The sequence below is a fragment of the Vanacampus margaritifer genome, chromosome 8, assembly GCF_051991255.1.
Source record: "Vanacampus margaritifer isolate UIUO_Vmar chromosome 8, RoL_Vmar_1.0, whole genome shotgun sequence".
In the NCBI taxonomy this organism is placed as follows: domain Eukaryota; kingdom Metazoa; phylum Chordata; class Actinopteri; order Syngnathiformes; family Syngnathidae; genus Vanacampus; species Vanacampus margaritifer.
Genome location: NC_135439.1, coordinates 9,842,033 through 9,869,788, shown reverse-complemented (window position 1 = coordinate 9,869,788; position 27,756 = coordinate 9,842,033). Strand labels below are relative to the sequence as shown.

At 37.7% G+C, this 27,756-nt stretch overlaps 1 protein-coding gene across 6 annotated transcripts in view; it reads left to right on the top strand.

Annotated features, from left to right (window-relative positions):
* cfap20dc (CFAP20 domain containing) overlaps nt 1-27,756 on the top strand; it is a 36,985-nt gene that overhangs the window by 5,923 nt on the left and 3,306 nt on the right. For 5 of the 6 annotated variants that reach the window (XM_077573996.1, XM_077573998.1, XM_077573995.1 and 2 more), the window contains 8 exons: nt 1,878-2,050; nt 2,149-2,224; nt 5,115-5,259; nt 5,342-5,445; nt 7,428-7,753; nt 14,712-15,074; nt 17,878-18,114; nt 20,804-20,865. In XM_077573996.1, coding sequence (XP_077430122.1) covers nt 1,878-2,050; nt 2,149-2,224; nt 5,115-5,259; nt 5,342-5,445; nt 7,428-7,753; nt 14,712-15,074; nt 17,878-18,114; nt 20,804-20,865 — 1,486 coding nt within the window. Of the gene's footprint in view, nt 1-1,877; nt 2,051-2,148; nt 2,225-5,114; nt 5,260-5,319; nt 5,446-7,427; nt 7,754-14,711; nt 15,075-17,877; nt 18,115-20,803; nt 20,866-27,756 lie in introns of all 6 variants that reach the window. The other variant, XM_077573994.1, reaches the window with a different exon arrangement.

Here is a 27,756-nt window from a genome sequence, read left to right as displayed (position 1 = left end):
CCATTGTGAGTCCATTTGTGGAGGAACTCAAACGTGTTAAGTTCCCCTTCATGTTGTCCATTAGCATGGGTCTTAAACATAGGTGGCCAAAACCATGCCTAATTAACTCTTTGACTGCCAGACGTTTTCAGAAAAGGGATGATGCCGATTTAAGCATTTTTGACTGATCTTTCAAGGTCCACAGAAAATTATGTGTTTGGACTATGGAAACACACATACTACCAAATGCAAGATTGAACTCTCATCTTTCATCAGAAGAAAAAGTTTGTTTCTACCTTATTCCGTTTTTCAGTAATCAACAATAGAAAATGGTTAGTTTCACCTCTGTTTTGAAAAAAACGTATTTTAACGTCTTTGGCACTCCTCCATAGGATTTGACTAAACGTTATTTAACGTTTTTGGCAGTCAAAGAGTTAACATCTTTGGCACTCCTCCGTAGGTTTTTGCAGAATGTCATTTAATGTCTTTGGCAGTAAAAGAGTTAAAATTAAACTACACAAATAAACTAACCCCCACATGGTGCTGTAACTACAAAAATTGAATACAACCTTGCCTTTTGAACATGTGCTGCTTTTATTATCGTGACATGAAGACGACGATATGGCGGTAATTTCAATATCGCCATATGATATCTATAGTTACCTGCACTTATGTTAGTACTGACGTGAGAGTTGTCCTGGCTGGTAGTAGGCAATTTGGAGTTGCACTGGCAATACGCTGAAATCCTATTCTTCACCAGCGCATCTCTTCATTCAAAGCCATTTTAGAATTTTCATAATTATAAAAAATGACTTAAATATTTTTCAGGATGACCAACGCTTTTATGTTTTTACGAAATGTTTTTGCCTGCATTGCGTTATTACAGTTCTTGTATGTAGGATGCAAGTAGAGACGTGTTTCCAGTTCAAGTGCACTTAGTTTTCCTACAGTTGAATGGGCGCATCATTTCTACTTCCATTTGCACTGAGTCACTTGTGCTTGAGTTCCTCCTCATATACAAAGACATGCACCAGTAATCCAGTCCTGCAGCCTGTGTGGCCTCTTTTATCGCCACATATTTATTTGTTCTGACAGCCGTTTCAGTGGTGTTGACTCAAGCGGCGGTGCCCGCAAAAGACAGCGGCGACCACCTACAAGAATGAACTTATCGTGATTAGCATCATTAGCATACCGTTCCCTCGTCACAATTAAAGAAGACATGCAGTTAAACGGCGACAGCTTTGCCTGCTCGCCCCAGTGCCTTGTCAGGAACTGTTAGGTATGAAGTCGCAATAAACAACGCAAACATCTCAATCCTACGCAAAATACATTTGATTCGGGGTCGCGGATTGTTTTTATTTACACCTCCAGGAATCAGGCGTTTGTCACTACAAATTTATTTCGCCCACGTTCTTTCTTGAGTTCTTAGACTGCTGCTCCACTGCGTGTCTGTTTGTATTGCTGGCTGCACCTTTTTCGAATTCGCTACACAAACTTCACACAAGTTTGTACCTTTTGTTAGAAAAGTGAAACACGCTGCCAAAGTAAATAAATCCCCGTATAGGATGCCGATGCTCCAGTGTTGGCAAGATGATGCTCACTTGAACTGTTCTTTATTCCGAGAATCAAAAAGGCCAGTCTGAATCCCACATGATACAAGACTGGAAAATTGCCACCGGCAAGCTTTTTTCCCACATTTTTAAAATGTGTCAATGCCTTTCACAGCTTTACCGTATTGATCGTACAACTCCAAGTGTTATCATCATTCATCATCATCATGTTCGACATTAGATAAAGTGATTATTATTTGCAGCCCCACTTTCAGCCTGAGCACGTTTGCTAAATGATAACTGTTGAAGATCAATACCCGTCAATAAGTAATGTGACTGTCTGTGAAGGACCTGACCAGCATCCTGCCACCAGATCAACCACTTCTCACAGAAGCAAGCCGCAGGCAGCTCCACACACGGCCTCAGGCTCAAGATCCGCAGCACCGGCAACGCTTGCTGGAAGAAAAGGCGGCCCAGCCACAAATGGGATGGAAAAAGGAGAACCCTGTAACGAAAAAACGGTACAAACACAAATTCCATCACATTCCTGCTTATGTTTTCGGCCAATCATGTCATGTATGACAATAATTCATTTTGTCTTTGCGATACGCCCCCACAGGCACACTTAAATCCGACACACCAGCAGTTTAATGCACAGATTGGAGATGCAGAAGCATCACGCCTTCATCAAGCGGGTAATGATCAGTTTTGATATCTGGTTTGGCAGTTGTACGGTAAGGACATCTCACTGTGTTATGTCACCTTGATGTGCAGCAGTTCTAATGGAAACTGTGTTTCAGCTTAAGGTACGCGATATAAGACACGTGTAAAGAGTTAACAATATAATAATTCCACAATTTTCTCTGTCAGAAATGTTAAAAGCGGCGTAAACACTCAAATTGGCTTTACAATAATCTTTTCTATGCAGCACAGTTTCTGATTAATTTTGTGTTTGTGGAATATGAGTTAAGCAGCGAAATCCACCTGTTTTTATTCATGTCAGGGGGCGGCCATTTTGCCACTTGCTGCCACTTGCTGATAACTTACATTGATGTTTCTGCATTTGACAATTTATTATTATATTATATTATTAGTATGGGATTTTTTTTAATGGGCTTTAGGTGAACTGATGAATACACACACACTTGCACGCATGCACGCACACACACGCACATACACATACAAAAAAAATATATATATATATATACAGTATATATGTGTGTATATGTATATATATGTATATATATTTAAAAAAATAATAATAATAATAAAAAAAACATAAAAAAATTTTTTTTAATTGATTTGTTTTTTTAAAAAAAGGAGAGCAATGATGATGTCAAATCGAATGAACAATACTGAGCTCTCCTGGAAAAAAAACAAAAAAAAAACAATATAATAATTCCACAATTTTCTCTGTCAGAAATGTTAAAAGCGGCGTAAACACTCAAATTGGCTTTACAATAATCTTTTCTATGCAGCACAGTTTCTGATTAATTTTGTGTTTGTGGAATATGAGTTAAGCAGCGAAATCCACCTGTTTTTATTCATGTCAGGGGGCGGCCATTTTGCCACTTGCTGCCACTTGCCACCCCCATTCCATACGTATCTCGATGTATTTCAAAGTGGAATGATTCGGTTTAATTTAACGCACTTGCATCTTTTAAATGAAAAAAAAAGGACTTTCCGGTTCAAACCGTTTTTTCTTACACCCCTATCTTTACGGTTTATTTCTTGCCTTGGTGAAATTAGCTCCTTTCAATCATTCACTCCAAGCCATTTTCACAGGAGCAATCCCCTTCTTTCCCGGCTGTTTTACTGGATTTTGGCTGATTTTGCAAGGCCCACTGAATATTGTGTTATATTGCTATAAAAACATGGAATCTACCAAATGAAAGATTAGAGTCTCTTCTTTCATCGGGGAAAAAAATAATATTTCTATCTGTTTCCGTCTTGCAGAAATTAGCACGAGAATATAGCGTAAGTTTCATCATTGTTCACACATCTATTTAGAAATGTGAGTAATGAGCTTTTTTTCAACATGACCCTGGTTGCTCTGCTGCCATCTGCTGGCCATTTGTGTAATAAATACAATTTCTTCAACCGTTCTTTGCAGTTGAGAGGCTGCAATGCCCTAGCATTAAAAAATTCAATTCAATTAAAAAACGTATAAATACGTCTTTGGGACACTTAAAACCTTTAAAATAGAACGTATTTATATGTTTATGGGGGGGGCAAATTAGTTAAGAGACAGATCTGTCTGATGGAGTGAGGCAGCCCGCATCCTGCCCGACATTCTCCTGGACCAATTGAAAGCCAGGTTTTGGTTTTAATAACAAATAGTGGGTTTAAACTCCCTGGCACGTTCCTGTGGGCTGCTGGCCGTCTCCTCTTCCACCTCACTTGGCGGCGAGTGTTCGTTAATTTCACACTTGGTGGGTTAGAGGCACTCCAGAGACCCAACTATTTGTATACAAACATTTAAAAAAGTCAATTTTCCACAATACTGTTGTCCCCTTTGAAAATAAATGTTTATTTTGGTTGTAACTTGCAGTGTTGTAAAACTGCACTGCAACATATTTAAGCTCATGTGATTCTAATTATTTAGCCCATTAGATGCAGCTTCTTTAGAAACGGTGCTCAATATTATATTTCAGTGCTAACTCTGTGCTGTTTGCATATTCTGCCCCTAGCTTCCTCCCACGTTTAAAAAACAAAACAAAAAAACATCAGGTTAGTTGAAGATTCCACATTGTGAAAGTGAGCGTGAACGGTTGTCTACTATGTGCCTTGCGATTGTCTGGCGACCAGTCCAGAGTGTACCTCACCTTTTGCCAAATGTCAGCTGGGATGGGCTCCACAGGTGTAAATAATGTTATTTGCAATTTAGCCACTCCTCTGCTACCTGGTCCCTTTTAACTCATTCAAACCCAAAAACGTATAAAAACGTTTTTAATATTTTGTCCATCACTTCCAAAAACGTATTTATACGGTTTTATGCTATAGCATACAGTAGGCTTTGATACAGCTTCTGACATGAAGAGGTCATTTAAAGCAATTGTAGTTATTACACAAAACGGCCAACAGGTGGCAGCAGAGTATAAGAGATCAGCCAGGGCCATGTTGCAACAAGCTCTTTTTGCCACTGTTTTCAACAGATTTGTGAATAATGATGAAACTTAGCTATATTCTAATGCTAATTGCTATTTAATGGAAACAGGAACAAATATACTTTTTTTCCTGATGAAAGAAGAGACTCTAATCTTTATTTTGGTAGGTTCCATGTTTATAGCAATAGAAGAGAATATTCTGTGGACCTTGCAAAATCCAGTAAAACAGCCGGGAGCGAAGGGGGTTTCTTCAGTGAAAATGATTGGGAGTGATTTACCAAAATGAAGTTCATTGATACCTCTCTCATTTGAACCCCATTACATTGTGCGAGTTTACCTGGCAATTTATTGTCGTTTTAACAGAACGCTCACTTGGGTCAAAATAAAGCAAATTAATATAAGACCTTGTGTTGCTGCTGTGCTGTGATTTCTTCACGAATGGTTTATTTCACGGTCTACTGGCATTTATTGCACATAGGAGCACCCTCCAGCCTGCAACCACATCCTCCAAAAGGCAAAGTGCTCAGCAAGCAAGCATTTGAGAAGAGAAAGTTACGGTTCCAAAGCGCAGCGCCAGAGAGGATCCAAGTGCTGCTGGGTACACCGCAAAGGCTACAATGCATGTATAAAAAGACCAAAAAAACACTTGTGCTTTAAAATTGTGTTCTATTCTGCCCTTGAAGAGTCTGCTCATGTTGGCCTCAGCAGGAGAAATGAGACCAGAGAGAAATACAGTCCTCCATCAAGTGGGCTGGAGAGCAGACAAGAACCTTTGACCCCAAAAGGAACGATAAAGGTCCTGAAAGCAGGTGAGGCTCACATCTGATGGGATTGTTGAAGCACCACGATGGCACTTTCAGCCAGAATAATGACGACTTTTCCTCTAATTATTCAAAAGACATGTGAGCTGCCACCAGCGCAGCATAGAATCCAGACCTTCTCTTATTTTTTTCAAATTTCTTTTTGCTTCCAAATGCTACAGGAATTTTAATAAGCCTCATTCTAGGTTGCATACATCACTGCTTTTGTTCCACCTTTTTAAATTTTGCATCACCCACGTCGAGGCCCTTTGCTGCGGATTTTTCAGCCGAGCTGTTCCTAGTCTTCTGTCATGCACGCAGCAAAAACAAGAGCGTTGGGAAGGTCATTGTGCGAACACGGGGGAGAAGCACGCATTCTCACTTACATTATTCTCCAAAGTAAAAATACTCTGTGATGCACATTAAGAACTAAAAACAACCAGTATTACACACTCTGAGTCAGTCCATTTGTGAGTAAATTGAGACGAGAACATCATTATTTCAGTATTCATATATTCTGTATAGCATATTTTTGTTTGTTGGTTTCCGTGAGGTTATTCGTATGAAAATAGGTCCCGACACTAAATTCTAGTTGTTAGAACTGAGGTTCAGGGTTTAAATCACAGCAGTGGTAGCAAACTTATTTTGCCCAAGGCACTTTGTAGTTAAGACTTCCCTCTGAAGGGAATCATGATGGTGAAAAATGTTTATTCGTCTCATTGTGTTGTTACAGATACACAACAAATTGATGGATTACTAATTAGCTAACTAGTAATTAACTCATTCACTGCCATTGACGGCTATAGACATAAAAAATTAATTTAAACTATTTATATTAGTTTTTTCCACTTTTGTTAACAAGATTATGAAAACCTAGATTTATTTTATTGTACATTTAGAACAGATATCAAATGTGTGATTAATCGTGAGTTAACTATTGTAGTCATGCGATTAATTACAATTAAAAATTTTAATTGTCTGATTCCCCTAATTTTAAATAATCGTTTCTTCTTTTTTTTAAATTAGGGACATCAGGCGATAATTTTTTTTAATTGTAATTATTCACATGACATCACTAGTTAACTCACGATTAATCACACATTTTATATCTGTTCTAAATGTACAATACATTTTTTTCTAGGTTTTCATACTCTTGTTAACAAAAGTGGGAAAAAACGTGAAACTAATAGAAATAGTACAAATGAATTTTTGACGTTTATAGCCGTCAATGGCAGTGAATGAGTTAATCGCATGACTTCAATAGTTAACTCATGATTAATCACAAATTTTATATCTGTTCTAAATGTACAATTAAAAAAATCTAGGTTTTCATACTCTTGTTAACAAAATTAGAAAAAATATGTTAAACTAATAGAAATAGTTTAAATGATTTTTGGACGTTTATAACCGTCAATGGCTGTGAATGAGTTAATATGATGTAATGCATTGCAGTCCTCTATTAATTTATTTCTTTGGCCATTTCGCTTGGCAGCAGCATCTTTCATTATTCGTATTTCTTAGGGAAGCACAATTTCTAGTCTATAGATGTTCCTCTGGAGCTGGCAAGTTCCTTTGGCCGGCCGCGCTCACAGTAGTTAGTTCATTAATGGTAATGTGGCACGTTAAATAAAAGTCAGAGTGACATCTCCCGGGTCCGGGGATTGCCACACAGTGGGCAATTAGAGGAAGCGATTATACTGACGAGAGGTTGAAACGTGCTTGCTCATTCATATCGAGAGGTGCCCCCATGTTTGAGCTCGGGCCCGCTGCGGAGTTTGAGCGCTCAGCGGCTCTCATGTGCACACATGAATGCTTGCAGCTTTTTTCTTTAGCTTGGACTTAATTAAATAATACGCTCCCATTTTTCTCAGTCGATCCAGCCAAGTGAAGACTGTGTTCTAATAGATTGAATCCTCTATTCTACACCCTGCGAGTCTTTACATTTCTTCATGTTAGATTTCAGTATTTCAATCGTTTTTCTTTTACCCCAGACGAATGCAGTTTAAATTCACCGGGCACAAGTTCCATATCGCCCGCACCCACACCGGCGGAGCCTCCCCCCGGTTCGACCCGGCCCGCTTCCTCTCCTGACCCGCGGGTCCGGAGCTGCTGGGAGAGTAATGACGAGGAGCCGGAGCTGCGGCTCGCTCCGCAGGAGGAGGTGTTCACTTACGCATCCCCGCCCCACTCTCCCAAAAGAGGCCAAGGCCGGGGTGAGCCGAAGATGGAGATGAGAGGCGATCAGGTTCAAAGCCCAAATGGGACACGCAGTGAGGCCCAGCCCGAAGATGATTTCATTGGCAGTGAAAGTGATGAGGTACGCTCACTCTGGGAGGCGGGGTACACATTGCTCACTATTGCTTTGACATAAATGACCAGCTGCCTTGAGCTGCACGGTTTTGCAGCATGGCGTCTTTTATTTTTGCGGCGTAACAATGTTCAAAGTCAAACACAATCCTTTACGTGATACTGGTTGACTTCCTAATTTTAATTTCAACACTATTGATCGAAAAAAAAAACTGTATAAAATGCATGTTCTCCCTGTGTGTGCGTGGGTTTTCTCCGGATACTCCAGATGCTTCCCATGTTCCAAAAACATGCAAGTTAGGTTCACTGAAAAGACTAAACGGTTTATCAAACGCTTGTTTGTCGATATGTGCCCTGCAGCTGACGGTTGAATGTCGACTGGAAATGTCTGTGTGGAAAATTGGAAGATGGCCAAGAATTTGGTGTCCACGTAGCTTCAAGGCAGAGATCCCACTTGTTTTGTAGTCAACTTAGTTGTTCAGCCGATGTTTTTTTTTTTTGCTTGGATTTGAAAAGAACACTTTATTGTGACAGCGACTCATCTCATTTCACAAAAAGCACTACCTAGTTTGGAAAAAAAAATGCATTTAAAACATTTTTGTTGTGTTTTGTGGAATGTTTAAATTAATTGATGGCATTTCCAACTGAATTCAAACCGGACATGCAGTTAGAATACAATTTTCAAATTGCAAAGGCTGCAATTTGCGGGCAGAAGGGACTGCTACATTTTGATTGGTCGTTAGGCTTTATTTTTTTATATATGATGTAAGGCTGTGCAATTTCAATTATTACACTCCATAATTACAAAATCAGTATAATCGTAAAAAGATTTTTTGTACTAATTGTTGAGTTGTTTAAATTTATATATTTGCACTTTTTTTTTTAAATCTTAAAATAACTTAAATAAAATAAGTTCATCCAAAAGGAACTTGCATAATTATAGTGTTTCAAAGAATTTTATTTCTCTTAATAATTTTTACATTTAAACATTTTCTTGTTTTGTACCCCAAAATAAATGATCGTCTTAATCGTGATTTAAATTATTACCAAAGTAATCGGGATTAACTCATTCACTGCCATTGACGGCTATAGACGTCAAAAATTAATTTGAACTATTTCTATTAGTTTCACTTTTTTTTTTAAACTTTTGTTAACAAGAGTTTGAAAACCTAGATTTTTTTATTGTACATTTAGAACAGATATAAAATTTGTGATTAATCGTGAGTTAACTATTAAAGTCATGCGATTAATTACGATTAAAAAAAAATTTAATTATTAAAAATTCGGGGCATCAGGCGATTAAAATTTAAAAAATGTCAAGGTACTACTGTACTGTAGTTAACCGAAAGTTCAGAACTTATCATCACAGGAAGTCTCTGATGTTTTTCTGAAGTCTTATGCAACACCACACATGATGATGGTTGGAAATTTTGTTTGACTTTCAAGACATCATTTTCCAGATGATCTCCAAATTCTTCCTCTTTGGAGGATGTCAATGTGAAATGACATCTCCTACAGTGCACACAGTCTGATGTCAATGTCACAATGCACATTACCTCGTGGAGTTTTTTTCACACTGCACACCTCACAATGGGGAATATACTTAAACTTAAAATGTCAATAGGGTTATTATAATCAGATAATGTATTAATGGTTCCAAAATTTATAGAGTAATTTTCTTTATGCTGAGCAAGGAAATTAAACCACGTTGAGTTTAAAGCCCGCTGCCTTCAAAGAAATGCTAATTGCTTTTACTTATTCAAAACTCTATAATAAGTCTTATAATTCCAATTTAATGGGAAATGATTTCCAACTGTCTTACAGTCATTACATTGTAGGGTGTGAAAGCAAATGAACAATGTTTGAACTTGAAAAGTGTTTGCGTGTTGGGATGAGGAAGAATGGCTTGTTTGAAAGGTTTGTTTGGTAGTTAGCAGCATTAGCCCCAAGTACTTTGTGAAGGGGCGGTCTTATTTGTAAATATTGTAATACATTTATTTATTTTTTTATTGGACACATACAAAAAAACGGATGTTTATTTTGAAGGGAAATTTATAAAGGTGTACAGTTAGTTTGGTGGCACCAAACCAAATTGACTTGTCGAGCCTTGGCTGCACTGATTGAGAGCCACTCTCGGGTGTTTTTGTGTTTTCTAGTCAAGTTAGGCCAAATAGTGCATGCCTGCAAATCATTACCTGTGCCAAGCTCAAGGATATTTTTTGATAGAGACAATACTATGCATCAAAAACCTTTTTTATTGGCACCTAATGTCAACTTTGCAAAATGAAACCTATATTGATTCATTCACTAGCCACAACATTAGATGCACCTGAACAATTTGATCCAAATCCAGTACAGGAATTAAAGGAAAATGTGTGCACCCTTTTAAAATTAAAATACATTTCTGAAAAAGAGTTAAAAACTCTTTTCAATTCATTAAAACACAGCTATAGATTATATCCAGTACAACACTTTTAAACAATTATTTTGTTCCAACTGTTTGCCAACTAAGACACGAGTACAAAGTGGCAAAAAGGACATTTTACTCTAAAGGATTATTCAATAAAGATTTATGCATTTATAACCCGAAAAGGAGCAAACACGTTATATTGTATGCTAGCTTGCTAATTTAGCAACATGCTAAGTCACACTGACGAGGGTAATTCAACAATAAACAACGAAGGACAAACTTTTCTTCTATCATTATATTTACACTGTGCAATATGTGAAGCTAAGCCAATAGGCTAATGACTAATTTATTTTATTAATTTATTTTTGGAATGCCATGGGAGGAGTCAGTTTTGAATAGTTTGATTGTGAACAGAAAAGAGAAAAACTCTTAGGTCTTGCCACACTAAGACACCAGTACAAAGTGCCAAAAGGACATTTTACTCTAAAAGCGTATTCAATAAAGATTCATATATTTATAACCCGAAAAGGAGCAAACATGTTATTGTATGCTAGCTTGCTAGTTTAGCGACATGCTCGGCTGCTAAGTCACACTGACAAGGAGTAACTCGGCAATATAGAACGAGGGTCAAACTTGTCTTATATCATATTTACACTGTGCAATAGTTGAAGCTAAGCCAATAGGCTCGTGACTATTTTTTTATTTTATTTTATATTTTTTATTTTTTGGGGGGTGGGGGGGCATGGGAGCAGTCCATTTTGGATAGTTTGATTGCAAACAAAAAAGGGAAAAACTTCGGACCATCTCTTTAAAATCATGTCTTCACATAATTATAATGCACACTTGAGATTGACATTAATAATGAAGCGGACAAATTAAATGTAAAATGTAGACCTATTCAAAATGGATTACAGTACCAGTAATAGGGCTCCCTCTAGTGGTGTGTGAAAGAATCACTAAGTACAGTTTTGCTTGCGTTTAACATTTTAATACAATAAATCCGAAGGTTTTGTTTTTAAACTCATTTGAGTAAAATTTGAAATAAATCATTATTCAAGCTCAGTTTTTGTTTTTTTAACAATATATCAAATGGTTGTGAAACCGGTTTGCAACACGCGACTTAATCATTGCAACGCGAAAAGCTTGCCTCGTTATTGAGTGGGCAACATGGTAGAGAAAGCACACGTGATTTATCTGACACACGTTGGCTTGATTTAGATTTTCACTCATTTCTGACAGCTTGCTCATTTCTTCACTCATCTTTCAAGGTGTTGCATCATGTTCGTGCAATTCTTTTGAGCCATTTGTTCTTAAAACACAAAGAAATATTAAAAGCGCCGAACATTTTTCTTGTGATCAAGAGAGGTATATATATATACAGTAGTTCTAGATCAACTGCCGTATGATTTGACTGAAATGCAAGTGTGGTAAGGAAGAAAAAAGCCGAACAATATCAGATATGAACATAATAACAGACTGCAAAGCAATACGGTCACAATAATACTCATTAATAGTTGTTTACCGGCTTGTACTTGAAGTAGAATGATGAAGGATGGAAAGAAGGAGAAAGCAAATAACATATGGCGCTGATAAGCTTAAGCCTCAAAGGGCTTATTTTATAACCTTTCACCCTGGAATAAAGCTCGCCGCAAATGGAGCCGGTTGAGAGAAGAAATGGAGACAAGACAGACTCTGTGTGCTCGGGGGAGCTTTTGTGTTTCGGGAGAAGTAACGACTGCATTTAACGACTTTACGTCTCTAGATTTGCTGCTAGCAATTCTCACTTTTTCACTCCAAACTGGCGCAAACTCGTCAGGAGGGATGCTGCTTATTACGGTGTCTTCTTAACATTTCAGTGGGATGCCCCCTGCCTGTCTGTCAACAGTGCGGCACCATTATGCTTAATGCATCAGTCGATGTGAGAAACGGTATATACTCGAGTATTAAGTTCCTCGCCGAGCTCAGCACTTTTGCAGAATAATCACTTGTGCCTGCTTCGCTTAACTTTGTGCTACGTGCTCACAAATACACCAACCTGCCACACCATCATGACCACTCGCACAATCTAATGAGCTCCAGTACAAGATCTGTATTAATAATTCTGCTTTGACAAAATAATTTTGAATGTCAACTATGCCATGTATTTATCATAATAGTTTGTTTTGCAGTGGTGCAGAAGTGCACTGCATCATTCTGAGAGCTTGTTTTCATTATGCTGGTTTCCTCATTTAGCTGCGTGACGGAATCAAAATATAACACACAGCTCTGTATGATGCGGGGCAGTTCCAGTGCAGAAGAGGAAGGCAACCCCAAATTCTGAAATTGTTATTTTAAAAAAAATGATTAATATTGCGTTTATGAAATATGAGTTAAGCATCAAAATGCAGCCATTATTATCCATTTTGCCACGTTCTGATGACATCACAGTTGCTCAGATCTCATAACGTCGACATAATCTCGGCTCAGCTGTAGAGAACAAGTGTGCCGGTATATATATATATAAAATCAATTAAAAAAACATATATATATATATATATATATATATATATATATATAAAATCAATAATAAAAAATATATATATATATATATATATAAAATCAATAAAATATATAAAATCAATAAAATGTCCAACTTTTAGATTAAAAAAGAAAAAAAAGTTGTTTATGATTTGAAGTAAGTGGAATAATCTTACACAGTAATCTGTTAACTAGCATTTAATACGCAAAACAAGATTCAAGACAACAAATCGTAAGATGTCATTAATTTGCAGCGGCGTCATTTTCCTTGTAAAGGTAGAATGAAACAATCTTTGTGTTGGTTCTCATTATTCTGTACAAGTCTTTATAATGTTGTGATTGGGTAGTTTGTGCAATTTTATACCGTTTAACAGACGGGCGCTGCACTTGTAAGGTTGTAATTACGGGAAACAAAGTCTGTTTATGCATTCCACTGTGCGTCAGCGGGTTCTCTGCGGTATCTCATATCAACACATTTCTATGGATATTACTCCGACACAAAATATTATTTTTTAATTGTCTTTTGTAAGCACAACTTGAAACAAAAAACAAACAATATTACCATGTAACTTATCACAACGCAGGACATCAGTTCAATGCTTCTCACCAAGTCAACCTTGCAAATAAAAGGACTGACTCAACTCTGTGAATCCAAACTCACCTCAGGCGCAAGCTGTAGTCCACAACATCCTGTAATGGATCGTGTTTGACAGCAGTGTTGTTATATGTTGTATTATGGCAGATACATTTGTGTTTGAATAGCCGTGAACACTTTTTTTCCCCTTGCTCAGCCTACAGCCGTATAGTCCCATTTACTTTCACGCCACTGTGGTAAATCAAAAATCAACAGCAGTCAATGTGCATTTATTACGCCAGAAAGAAATGTTCTTACAAATCTAAAACCATAAATGTATTACCGGTATATGCTTCACACTATCAAAGCCAGTCTGACTCCAGCTCACCAATGGCAACATGGATAAATGATTTAAAGGGGAAGTCTTTTGTTTTAATTGTTTTTATTTTGCTGTTAAGAAAAAGTACAGATTAATGAACAAAAATATAAACCTAACTTTCCAAAGCCATCTTCTATCAAATATTTCTCAGCTCCAATGAAATAAGAAACATACAGGAGACACATACTGTATATAATTTTTTTTTAAAATTTTATTTTTTTTTTCCTCCTGGAGAGCTCAGTATTGTTCATTCGGTAATTTTACCGATTTGACATGTCATTCTCTTTTTTTTTTTTTTTTTATACATACTGTATACAATTTAAACATGTGTTCATTCCTAATTTAACAATTTGAATCTAGGGTAAGTCAACCCCCCCCAAAAAAAACCTTAGCAGCAATATGTTCTATGCAGCCCCACTAGTCTAAATATAGTATTCTGGTTAATATTGTGGTTTTTATCAATATCAGAAGGCTGTGGAGTGAAAATGACATCACAGTTGCTCAGGTAACAACCAATCACAGCTCAGCTACAGAAAACCTGTGAACTGTGATTGGTTGTTGTCTGAGCAACTGTGACGTCATCTTCAGTCGCCAGCAAGTGGCAAAATGGCCGCCCCCTGAGAAGGATAAAAACGGCCTGATTTAGCTTCATAACTCATATTCCACAAATGTAATATTAATCAGAATGTCATTTTTAGACTAGTGAGGTCATATATAACATATTACTGTCAAGAAATGTTTAAGTCTGACTTCCCCTTGAATGACATCACAGTTGCTCAGGTCTCAGGTAACAACCAATCACAGCTCAGCTACAGAAAACCTGTGAACTGTGATTGGTTGTTGCCTGAGCAACTGTGACGTCATCTTCAGTCGCCAGCAAATGGCGAAATTGCCGCCCCCTGAGAAGGATAAAAACGGCCTGATTTTGCTTCATAACTCATATTCCACAAATGTAATATGAATCAGAATGTCATTTTTAGACTAGTGAGGTCACATATAACATATTACTGTCAAGAAATGTTTAAGTCTGACTTCCCCTTGAGATAGCACACCAATCTTTATTAACCTAATTCCTGTTCTTCTTCCAGGAAAAGAACTGCACAGCACTCCCACATTCAACATTAAATGCAGACTGCACTCCTGACATTTCTCAATGTCTCGATCCAAATTCGGAACTTCAAATCCAGCCTGAGGATCAAACCGCCGAGCAAGCATCAGTAGAAGATCTTTGTCCAGCTGCCAGTGAAATGCACCTGCAGTCACCAGATAGCGAGCCAGATGAAAATGTAGGGATGGCTTCCGGATACTGTCATTCCCCTTTTGATACCGGACAGGACGAGAGGTGCGGGTCAGGTGACACGGAAGGAGAGCACCAGGCTGTGGGTTGGAACAGAAGCGTGTCAGTGTCAAGGAGCTGCCTTCAAGAAGTCTCACTGGAGGACCCACTCCTGGTAAGGCCTGCCCTAAGGATCGACCCTCATCCGAACAGTTTCACCGTGGGTGACAAAGACACACCTCGACTCAAAAGATAGCAATGCGGGGCAAACAATATGCTGCAGATTTACAAGTGTTTTTAGTTTTTATTCCCGACTAACTTTGATTTGTAGCTCTGGAAATTGTGTTCCATTGCCGAGCATAAATCGGACTCACGGCGCAGATAAAATAAATGGCCTCATAGTAAAACAAAACAGTATAAGTATTTCAATATTTTCCATTCCATTCCAAACAGGATGTTCACAGGGTTATATGATAGGATGCTATAAACCAGGAAACAACGTATCCCCGTCTTTTTTTTTTTCAGTTTAGCCTGATCCTGTGAATTTATATTGGCACATTATTTGGGCTTATACCGTGGAGAGCGGTTATGAAAAGACAAAGCAGTCGAAAAAGCTTGCGGGATAATGTATTGATTTTATTTTAAGGATTGTAAAGTCATGAAGAAAGGGATCCGACTATATGGTGCGATGACGAGCGAGCTTGAGGCGGGAATGCAAGATATCAGCATAGTCAGCTAGAGTGACGGTGAAGCCTAAAGGGAGACGGCTGTTTTCTTCCTGAGTTTACACAACAGTGTTACGACATATCCTCGCATCCCTCGTCATGGCGTTCGCGCCTGACTGCTGATTTGTGGCAGCTCCTGACAGCCGGCATCCAGTGACGCCTTTGACTGAAAGGTTGTCATAGAAATATGACGCGCTTGAATTTGTTCTCCCCAGGCCTCGGTTCATTATTTATGAGAATTAATTCACCGCCGCTGACACCGGGGCTGAGCCACGCTCATTTTGCACTACTTTCCCAAATGAATAGATGGCCTTATGAAAAGAAAGCATTTGCCTTTGATAGTATTAGCAGATAGCATTAGTAGATAGTTTATGTCGATACCAAAGCTTTAGTATAGATCCTTTAGGTAGGCAGCACGAACGGTAAAAAATTGTTTTTTCAATGAATGACATTATATACCAAGAGTCATATTTTGCTTAGTTTGAACTTTTCCAACAACTAGTTGAGCTAGGTATTAGTGTAGCACAACATGTATCGTATTATGTGTTTAGACTAGAGGAACGTCGGTGGCTGACGTTTCTTTGGGTGCAGTCAAGAGTAAGATTAAGAATATGAAGATTATTACCACATTGGAACCTTAAAACAACAGTCTAGGTAGGGCTACTCAATTATGAAGAAAATGTTAATCATGATTATTTTGGTAATAATTGAAATCACCATTATTTTTTGGTACAAAACAAGAAAATGTAAAGGTTAAAAAGCCCAAAAATATGCTTACAATTTCTTTAAAGACGAATAATAAAATTAAAAATACAAGTTATTTTTGGATTAAACCAAATGTATTAAATTAGTTATTTTAAAATTAAAAAAATATATAAATTTAAACCACTCAAAATTTCTAACGATTCTAATTTTGTAATAGTTAAGTGTAATAATCGAAATTGTAATTTAATTTTGATTAATTGCACAGCCCTATGTCTAGATATGTTTCTGTTGGGGATATTATAATATGGCTTGGTTAAGAACCCAACTAGAAGGTTTAATTTGCAAAAAAAAAAAAGAGTTATTTAAAGCAACACTAAGGAACTTTCAGTTTACGTTGATTATGGCGGCACCATATGGACAAAGGCAGTAAAGTTATGCCTGAAGGAAGACCACATTTCCCATGTGGACACGTGCAGTGCGTCATTTTTTTAGATCACGCCAGTGAGTGAAAGCTGGGCCAATGTTGATCCCTGACTGTCCTTTAATCTGGTAGCTTCCCTTTTTCTTTTTTATCTCCTCATACAAAACTTTTCAGTTGTTTTGCGGCTTCTGCCAGAAAAGCAGTACTCGTGCGTCGACATTCCAATTGACTTCCGTCTTTGTAACGAATGTGGAAATGGGGGAGTGATGTATGCCATAAAGCAGTGAGCACATTTGTAGTTTTTTGTGTGGCAGTGTTCCTACCATCCCCCTCAAAGTTGCTTAGTGCCAGTAAAAATGATACAGACCGTCTCAGGCCATGGCAAAGGTACCATTCAACTAGTTTGAAGTCGATGTTTCATCAGAATAGTTATGAAAATGTTTTTAACCCTGGAGAACCCAAGGGGTCAAATTTGGCCCCTACAAATTCTGCTACTCAAATAACAAAGACCTTTATTTCTTTTTCCAGCAGTGATTTTGTCCCTGTGTTCTTATTTCCATTGGCCAAAGTGTGTTCAGTTCTAAAATGGAACAAATAAAACCCAAAAATTATATTGTTCAATGTAGCTGTGTATTTGATTGATTATTTTCTTAAATTCTAAATAGTTTACTGACAGTTTTTATTATTCTGATTTTTCGAAATGATACCCCTAAATCCCAAAAGGGTCAAATTTCGCCCTAATCCTAAATTAGGGAATAAAGGGTTAAAATTGAAAAAACATATATTTTGGTGTTCAGTGAATTTATCGCAGTCATTTAATGCATAATTCATAATTTTCCAAAGAAGAAAAGGGTTCTTGGGTTCTCCAGGGTTATGGTTGAAAAGTTCCTTAGCGCTACTTTAAAAGGACAAATTATTTAAAATACCATAATATGTTACGAACCTGAAACTACTTGGTATCGATCGATCCCAAAATCTCAAGAATCGCACAGCTCTAATTTGTAGTCTGCTGTTGTAAGAGATCTATACGCTTTGCAGAATGAGGTTGACAGAATGCAAAGCCGTTTCATTTGGACTGTGGCAGTCTGCATAAGTGATTTGTTTTTTGGGGGGAAATTATTTCAAAGGAAGAAGACAACGCAATCCAGCCTGGTGATTCCGGTGATTGGCACTTAAACCCAGCCAGAAGTCCAGAATGGCACGGGGGGGATGAAGTTGAGCTCCAGATGCTCGCGAGTCTCAAAAGGGAGCAGGAGGAAGACGAATACAAAGCCTCAGGCCTCAGCGCATCTCAGATCCACCAGTGTAACGTCAGCATGAGCCTGAGCAGTGAGGACGCGTCTACCTGGACGCACATCTCCACGGTTTGTACAAGATTCTACTCAACTACTTTAATCCCAGTAAGCATTAATGCACAATTGCGCTTACCATTAGTAATGACGACGACGCTGACCCCCGAGCTGCCAACTGGAATAATTTTCCCGACCGCGGCTGACCCGCACGCTTGCTCATTTCCATTTCAAGCTCCTCATCCACAGCACAGCGACGTACTAGCACACCTCTTTCTCTGGTGTGTTTCCTGCATTACAAAAGATTATGGAGATAGAGATGCATTAATTGGCCTCTTTCTGCTTTTAAAGATACGCCGGCACAATAGCTACCATTTCCCCACACGACTAGAAATTATTTAGGTCATTTGAAATGATCCCCTATGGTCTTTTTAGAATTCAAAGATGGTATAGAGGCTGTTGAAGGTCATTTGGATCTATTGTCCATTAGCATAAGCACATTGCACTTAGGTAGGGAGAGTGCAGCCCCCGTCTAGCCCCAAATGGGCTCTTCTGTATGATCCCCAGCGAATGTAGTCATTATAGATGCTAATTTTATGAGCCTGTTACCATTTCGCTACATACTGCAGGTATCTTGATAGCGGCCGAGATCCAGGTGGAGCATATTGCGGAGCCGTATTAGCATTGGGGTTGACCCTGTTTTGGGACGCCACCATTAAATGTATCAGAGACTGTTTCCAGATATGACTTGACTGCCATTTTGTTGGATTCAGCCCCCCCCCCCCCCCTCCCGGACCACCAAGGGATCGCCACATTTCAGTCAACAGTAAAGCGTGCCTTTCCATAAATCAATGAACACGATATGCACGCATGTGTCACACCTTAAGTAAATATGTCTGCCAATAGTAATGCCTTCATTTGGAACCCTGGCAGTGCACCGACTTCTACAGGCACACGCGCGAGAGCAAAATGCCCAAGGTCCAATTTCAAATGCAGACTTGACTTACATCCACAAGGCTGAGCTCATGGCACTTCAAAACACAAGGGCAGGAAACAATATGCTCCTCCACGATTTGGGAAATCGCTGATGAATTGAAATGTTTTATCCAAGATGTGCGAGCAGATGGCGATTTTTAGTGCACGCAAGATGAACGCAACAAAAATGACCGGACCAGCATTCAGCCTGCAGGTGTGGCTTCAAAATATCAATATTTTAATATTTTGGCCATCATGGGGTTAGTAGGTGAAGCTGTAATCAGGGGCACCTGGGCTCCAGTTCCAGGTTACTGCGGTGAACCATCGTCATTATTCCAAATTAATCTTTTATAAAGCAATATTTCTTCTATTTTTTGGTAAATGAAAGACTTCTGTTTTTGTAGCCTTGCATTTTCTAATTTTTTCTGGCAACATATTTCCAATGCTACAATATGCGACCGGACCGGTAACGGTATGTCCAATGGCCCGAAAAATACGGTAATAGTTTTCCTCAGAGGTGGGCAATCTGTCAATACTCGTCAATGCTGATAATCCGTTTTAACAATTGATGGACAGTGCATTGACGGAAGTGGGTTGTCGTCAGTCATCATCAATAACCGGGTCAGTGCTGACAGACAGACTCCCATTTCGTATTTATTGGTATAACCTTACGCCACACACCCGTGGCTTTTTATTTTCGCATTTGAGAGAGACAAAAACTATTTCATTTTAGCTGGTCACGTTTGTTTATTAGATTTTTTTTTACTGACTTTTCTTCTCTCCAAAAATAGCAGCTGTTATTTAATGTTGACTGAAGCACATATGAAATAACAACGACGGATTGACAGATTGATGTTTACAGTTTTCCTACTAATATATTTCAAATGTCATGATTCATACCGCTGGCAAATTGTTGCTCTTACATTCGCACGCCTACACTTCAACCGAAGAAGCTCTTCTTTTCTTTAGAACTTAGCAACTGAGGTCCTTATTGTTTTCTAATTCTTATACTAACTGGCTGGTGTTCATCATGTTTTCGTTTTTTTTTTTGTTGTTTTTTTAGCATCTGTCCATTTCCAAAAAGACCTTTTCAAGGTAGCTCTTTGAAAACAAAACCATCTGGCGTGTCAGATTACCCGCTTCCTATCCCCCCTAAAATAATTGTCTCCGTGCATCCCCTTTACAGGGAATTCGTCTTCATCAGTACGTAATACCGTCAGAATTCCACAGGGTATCTTTTCCGAACAGTCCAAACAGTTAAATAAGGCACCGTAACACGCTGATAACTTAAATAGACTCAAGCGTCGTGAGGACTCCGACCTCAGTATGACTGATTTTACATTACAGTTGTGCAGTGTAAGAGCCTTTACACAGCCACGAGGCTTAAATAGCCTCCTGAGGTAATGATATGCTCTTTTGCTTGGCCAATATAAAGAAGGTAATGTGTTATTGTTTCTTGCAGGGGACGAGTATGTCTGATACTGGAATAGAAAGGTTTTGTTTTTTTACTATCCACATCAAAATTTCGCACCCTTGTCTCATCTGCTATACAGGATGTAATCTTACACACTTCAGATTGCATTGCATCCATTTGCAAGCAGGCCATGAATATACTAGGATGAGAATATTTTTTGGGTGGTTGGTGTTGCAACGTGTCCTTTTTTTTTTTAAACCCTTTCTTATTAACATACACCCCATAATGTTTTTGTGTTTGTTTGTTTTTACTTATTTGCTACGTTAGCATCATTTTGAAGGAAATTTTAAGTACCCTTTTTTCTTTCTAATCCAGCCAGCTAATCAAGATCACCACTACCAGAAGGAAATGAACCCACTCCAGTGCTCAAACCCGAGGTAAGCACACTCCAGGCTTATAATTGAGGTACTGCTGCCATTACTGGAAAGACGTATTTAAATGTAATGTGCGTACTCATTACACAATTATCTATTGATATTCAGATTTAGTTTGTTAACTCATTCACTGCCATTGACGGTTATAAACGTCATTTTAACTATTTCTATTAGTTTAACAGTTTTTTTCTACTTTTGTTAACAAGAGTATGAAAACCTAGATTTTTTTTTTTATTGTGCATTTAGAACAGATTACAAATTTTTAATAATCATCTCGTCATTTATATCTGCTCTAAATGCACAATAAAAAAAATGTTTTCTAGGTTTTCATACTTTTGTTAACAAAAGTGGAAAAAAAGTATAGAATTTTTTTACGTTTATAGCCGTCAATGGCAGTGAATGAGTTAAAAGCTATATCTTCAAACTCAACAGTTGCGTCACGTATCAGAATGTGTCAATCCCCGCTGGTGCATCAACCGCACTTGTATTAAAAAAGTATAGTTTTGTTTCTGAATTATAATAAAAAAAAAACACTTCTATTTGTGGAAGAATATTGCAGAGAAAATTACAATTCATGCAGATAAATCGATTTCCCTGCCTTGATGGGGTCTGCATTTGTGTTTCATTGCATCCGCATGAAACAGTGAAATGAAACACATGATAACCGACTGCGGAATTAAGGCTAAATGTCAGCTGTCAGATGCAGACGGGGGCTCATCTCCCTCACAGATGAGTGCAAATAAATGCCTTTTGTGTGTGTTTTCTTCTCCCTTAACCGCTGTTCGTCTTTTTTTCACAAGCGCACATTATTTTTCCTTCATTTTCTTTCGTGCCTGTCAGACCAGATCGCTGGCAGCTATGATACCATTTAAATAATGATAGAAATCACATTCTGCTATTCAGAGTTGTATAAAATCCAAACGTTTTGAGTTCCACTTGCTATACAAGGCATCTTTGAGAATGGGAAGGCCAGTTTGTTGAAGCTACTAGACGCATTTCACCTTGTTTAGATTGACACAGCTTTGAGCCAAACTCTAGCATTAACGAAATGAATTGACTGGAGGACAAAAGTGAAAATCTAATGTACACTTGAGGCAAACCCAATGTCATGAAGAATTTATTTTGTGATAGAACTGAAAAAGTGTGGTTGTGGGGAGAACAATATGGAGTGGACATGGAGTTTCCTTGACTGACTACAGGGGAAATTAATTACATTAATTGTTAGATTTTTACATGAATTACTAAGGGAAACACACAAAAAATAATGTTTTTCCACTGATATCTTATTTTTATATTATCAAAATGTCAAAAGGGGGAAGTCAACCTTAAATATTTCTTGACAATAATATGCTATATGTGACCTCACTAATCTAAACATGATATTCTGATTAACATTATATTTGTGGAATAAGAGTTGTGCAGCAAAAACCAGCCATTTTTATCCATCTCAGGGGGCGGCCATTTTGCCACTTGCTGTCCACTGAAGATGACATCACAGTTGCTCACAGCTCACCTGTTTTCTGAAGCTGCGCTGTGATTGGTTGTTACCTAAGACCCGAGCAACATTTATGTCATCTTCAGTCGACAGCAAGTGGCAAAATGGCCGCCCCCTGAGACGGATAAAAACAGCACATAATGTTAACCACAATACCATATTTAGACTAGTGGGGCTGCATAGAACATATTGTTGTCCAAAAAAATGCTTTTTGGGGTTGACTTCCCCTTTAAGAGAGTTCCGTTCCTCCAAAATTGACATTGATTTTGTATATTCTATAAGTCAAACACGCCATAGTCTCTAACTGATGCTAACACAAAAGTAAATAATGAAATGAAAAATCTGTAACAAAAAAGTTAAACAAGACTTACCTTAGCTCAACCTGTCCACGATAAACATTAATATTCAGTGTTGCCTTGTGATACAAGTCACCCAACTTACACATTTTTCGAGATGCGGATCGTCACTTGGCCGATTTTGTGCTTTGACTTCTGAAAATGCAAATAAAAAAGAAGTCAAGATAAAAGTGCTGTATGGTGGCAGTGAACTCAAATCACTTTACAAGCAACAGTTTGGGCGATTGTGCACAATTCTTCAAAACTGCATCAATGTGGTACTGTTATAATGCATATTTGAACACAGACAGCAACACATGCATATATTCTTTATCATCTGCGTAAAATGACTACTAAGTCACTTACAGTGGTTGTGAAATTTTGTAGTCATGTCTTTTTGAGGCATGATGCACAAACTCCCCCATCAAACTTAATTGTTTACATTTATGTTGTTTTTTGGCGATCCTAGCTGGAACAGATTAATGGAATGTCCATTTGTTTCAATAGGGAAAGATCATTTCAGATATGAATGTTTTTTTAGTTTCGAGCATGATCAAGGACTGAATTAAATTCTATCTCAAGGCACTACTGTCATACATTCCAACGATCAAGGGACAGGCGAAGCTCTCTGTGTTTGTTCTGAGCTTGTTTCCATACCAGTGCCCCATGAACAGAATAATGATGGCCAGGGCTTGCCTGGTTGTTGCTCACGACATCATATAATCTTCCTCAGGCCACAAATGAAGGTTGTTGATATTGAATCATATGCTGGTTGCGTTCCGTTCTCCCTTGATTGCTTAAAGATGGGATTCATCAACAATCAAATCCACTCTGAATTTTTACAGACCAGTCTAAGTAATCAATCAATATGCCCGTACTTGATTGTGAAGGCAGAACGGACGAGAATGACGTTGACTGTAACCTTCATTAAAATTCAAGTGTTTGAGACATCCTCCTGAAAGAATAATTAACGTCATTAGGGTGAAGTACCTCTTAGTTGGAAGAAGAGGAGACTAAATATTGATTTTAGACAAAAGTCGGTCCAGCAATGCGCTCTCAAAGCTAGAATTAATTCCGCACGTTACGGGTTAACAATGGCAGCAGATTAGCTATAGTGGAAGAATGGACGGAGAGCCTGCTTAGTGCTTTTGTCCCTCGTCCTATCCGGCCACATCAAATGGCACACGAACGTGTAGCATGTTACAAAAGAATACAAAGGGATTGCGTCATGGACAAATTCAACCTCCTTCACGGGAATACTTTTGATTTATTGATGAAAAGCAGTGCAATGATGTATAGGCTTACAGCTTTAGATAGTTTCCCCAATATGTTTCTTTGCTTATTTGTCCCTGGGTTGTTTGAATACCCAGTGGGGCTGGGATTCTCCTCGCCGGATTGAATATTTGCTATTGACAAGTACCTCAAACACCTTCCAGTCTCGGGCTTGTTGTTTCTCTTTTACTTTGAAGCAGGCCTTGATTTACATATTGATGAAAAGCTTCCGTGGCTGGTTTTCATTCCTCTTCTTTTAGGTGTTGAATGCTGACACTGTGCTACTGTTGAGATCCGTCATGCGGGGTTTTTGGAGAGTCCTGCAAGGCATCCTCTCAGAGGAGAACAGTTTTTCAGACAGTTGAATCGTTCTTGTTTCCGTGTTTAGTGCTGCCAAAAAAAAAAAATTGTGTTTAAAATACATTCTTAAAATGCCTCTTCACAATCTCTTCATGCGTCTGATTTTTGCAAGTAATTGCCAGGGTGATAAAGAGAGTTGTGGCCTTGATGTCGTTTCACTTGGAGAGATTTGGAAGAGCTTAATGTCAATAATCACTGCCAAGTCCCATTGGACAATTTGAAGTCCAAATTTCAGTTTTGCTTGCGGAATCGGCCGAGTTAGACGTGGGCATATTCAGAGCATAATTACACACATGGAGAGATGTATTCTCATTGGACACTTCATTAGGTTTAAATAACTATGGCCTGTGTTTCATTCAATAGAATAACTTTTAGTTTTGTACCTTTACAATTAGTTCCCGATCCTTCTCCCCCTTTAACTCATTCACTGCCACTGACGACTATAGATGTCAAAGATCCATTATAACCGGACTAAAAAGATCAATAATTCATTAGTATGGGACAATAGAGCCTATACATGTTCCTAAATTACCGTTATGTTGGATACAGTTCCACTCCAGTCCTGTGGGGGGCGGTAATTACATTTACCATTACAAAGCAAATGCAAAACTTTTTTACTACAGCTCCACCTGCTGGATCCTTCGGGGTCAACATCACGCTTATTGCCCTTAGAATTGCGCAATAGCAAACTGGTGATGAAAAAAACTCTCAAATATCACAAAAAAAGTTTTATCGGCTTTCATGAGGTGTTTTTTGAGTTTCTACTAGTCACATGACTAACATTCTTATATTTGGATTAATGGCAGGCGCACAACATGACACTCTATAAAGTAATCGTAACAACATTTCGGAGAGTTTGCAAACAACTCTGGGCGTCCATCTTGCGTACACAAAACTCTCACGAGAACTTTTCATGAGATTTCACGAGAATTACGAGATCTCACGAAAATTTCGCCTCAGAAGCCGAACACAATGGAAACCCATCTTGTGATTCTTCACAGACAAACCGAAAAAGTGGCATTCAAAATATCAAATGAGCGCTTGATAGAGGTAATAATTGGACACATACTTTGACATTGCATCGTGCAAAGTGTTATTTTCTTTGCATATTCATATTCAGGGCATTTAACTGATCGCATCTGCCCTGAGAATGGAATTACTAGGATGAATAAGAATATTTTCAAGCACTTTTCTTCGAGGCATTTTTCATAAACACAAGTACAGAAATAGACATAGTTTTGAAGTGATGTCAATCCAAGCATTACTATCCACTGCTACTTTTGTATCGGATCTCATTAGATTGGACTGCTGAGGCCAGCAAGTTAAGATCTGCTTGGTGTCAATAAGTTTTTGCACTCGTCTTTTTTTTTTTTCATTTTATGTTCAGTATATGGAAACAAGCAGTAGATCAAAATGAGTGGCACCACCCATCCTCGCTGTTGTTACTGATGAGATGGATGTTTGATTTGCCCGCAGCCAGATGAATATTAAAACATACAGAGGTTATCGTTTTCTCATTAACTCTTTGACTGCCAAAAACGTTAAATAACGTTTAGTAAAATCCTATGGAGGAGTGCCAAAGACGTTAAAAGACGTTTGTTTCAAAACAGAGGTGAAACTAACCATTTTCTATTGTTGATTACTGAAAAATGGAATAAGGTAGAAACAAACTTTTTTTTTCTAATGAAAGATGAGAGTCCAATCTTTCATTTGGTAGTATGTGTGTTTCCATAGTCCAAACACAAAATTTTCTGTGGACCTTGAAAGATCAGTCAAAATGCTTAAATCGGCTGGCACTGGCGACATCCCGTTTCTGAAAACGTCTGGCAGTCAAAGAGTTAAAGATGCTATGATGTGCTTTTATGAGATGCTTTGTCCAGAGGCAAAAGATGTAAATGGGTGATTATGCAACTGATGTGAATTATGTTTCAAAAGATTAATCTCTGCCGCGCTGCCAAGTCACATTTCCTCTGGAGACGCGTTGTGTTGAAACACTGCGCAGTGACTTATGTATAATTGAAACCTGGGAGAGTACGCTCGCGTGGAGAAAGAACTCGCAGAAGACGGGCAAGGTTGAGAGGAGCTATCTGGGTCAGAATGTTGTCAGCTTAAAGTCGCAGTGCGAGCCGGGATGGAATAAATGATAGTTGGGCTAACGCGGCGAGGCTGAGCGTGTAGGGCAGGGGTCTGCAACCTGCGGCTCTTTAGTCCCTCTCCTGTGGCTCCCTGTGGATCTCTGAAAAAAAAAAAAAGTTAAAAAAATATATATTATTATTTATATATATTACATATTTAATTTTTTTTCAATAAAAATATTCTTGAATTAGATGCAAAAGAAAGAATAATATTCAAATGTGCAAATGTCCAAATGTGCAAGTTGTCAAAAACAGAGACAAAAGATGAAAAAAAAACTAAACATGTTAAAAAAGTGATGATAAAATGTCCAAAAGGGAAGAGGAAAAGCAGAAAATTACCATATAATGTACTGGCCCAAAAAGTCAGAAAATTTATTTTTAAAAAGGGCAGAAAAGAAAATGTTCAAAAAGTAACTACAAAATGTCCTAAAACAAAAGAAGAAATCCCCAAAATTACCATAGCAGGTACACAAAATTGTCCAAAAAGTCAGAAAAAGCATTTTTTTTAAAGGCAGAAAAGAAACCTATAAAAATAAACTTTAAAATGTCTAAAAAGAAATGAAGAAAAGTTACCATATAAAGTGCACAAAATTGCCCAAAAAATCGATTAAAATTCAAATCAAATCAAATTATTATTCTATTAAAATCTTTTAACACTTATTAAAAAAAAAAGGCGGAAGAAAATGTTCAAAAAGTAATTATAAAAGACAATATATTGTACACAAAATTGTCCAATTTCTTTTTTAAGGCAGAAAAGAAAACTATAAAAAGTAACTATAAAGAAAGAATTGCCCAAGTTACCATATAAAGTGCACAAAATTGCCCAAAAAATCGATTAAAATTCAAATCAAATCATATCAAATTATTATTCTATTAAAATCTTTTAACACTTATTAAAAAAAAAAAAAGGCGGAAGAAAATGTTCAAAAAGTAATTATAAAATGTCAAAAAAAATAAAGACAAAATATTGTACACAAAATTGTCCAATTTCTTTTTTAAGGCAGAAAAGAAAACTTGTAAAATTAACTATAAAATGTCTAAAAAGAAAAGAAGAAATCCCCCAAATGACCATAAAAGGACCACAAATTTTTTTGTCAGAAAATTGGTAGCAGAAAAGCAGAAACAATTCCAAAAATAGCCATAAAATTTCCCAAAAAGTTATAAGGCAGAAAATTTACCATAATATGTTCATAAAATTGCCAGAAAATTGACAGAAAGGGAGAAAAGTATAATAATGTATTAAAAAAAAAAAAAAAAAGTTGTTGCGTTATGGTGCAGCTTTAATTAACTCTTGCCC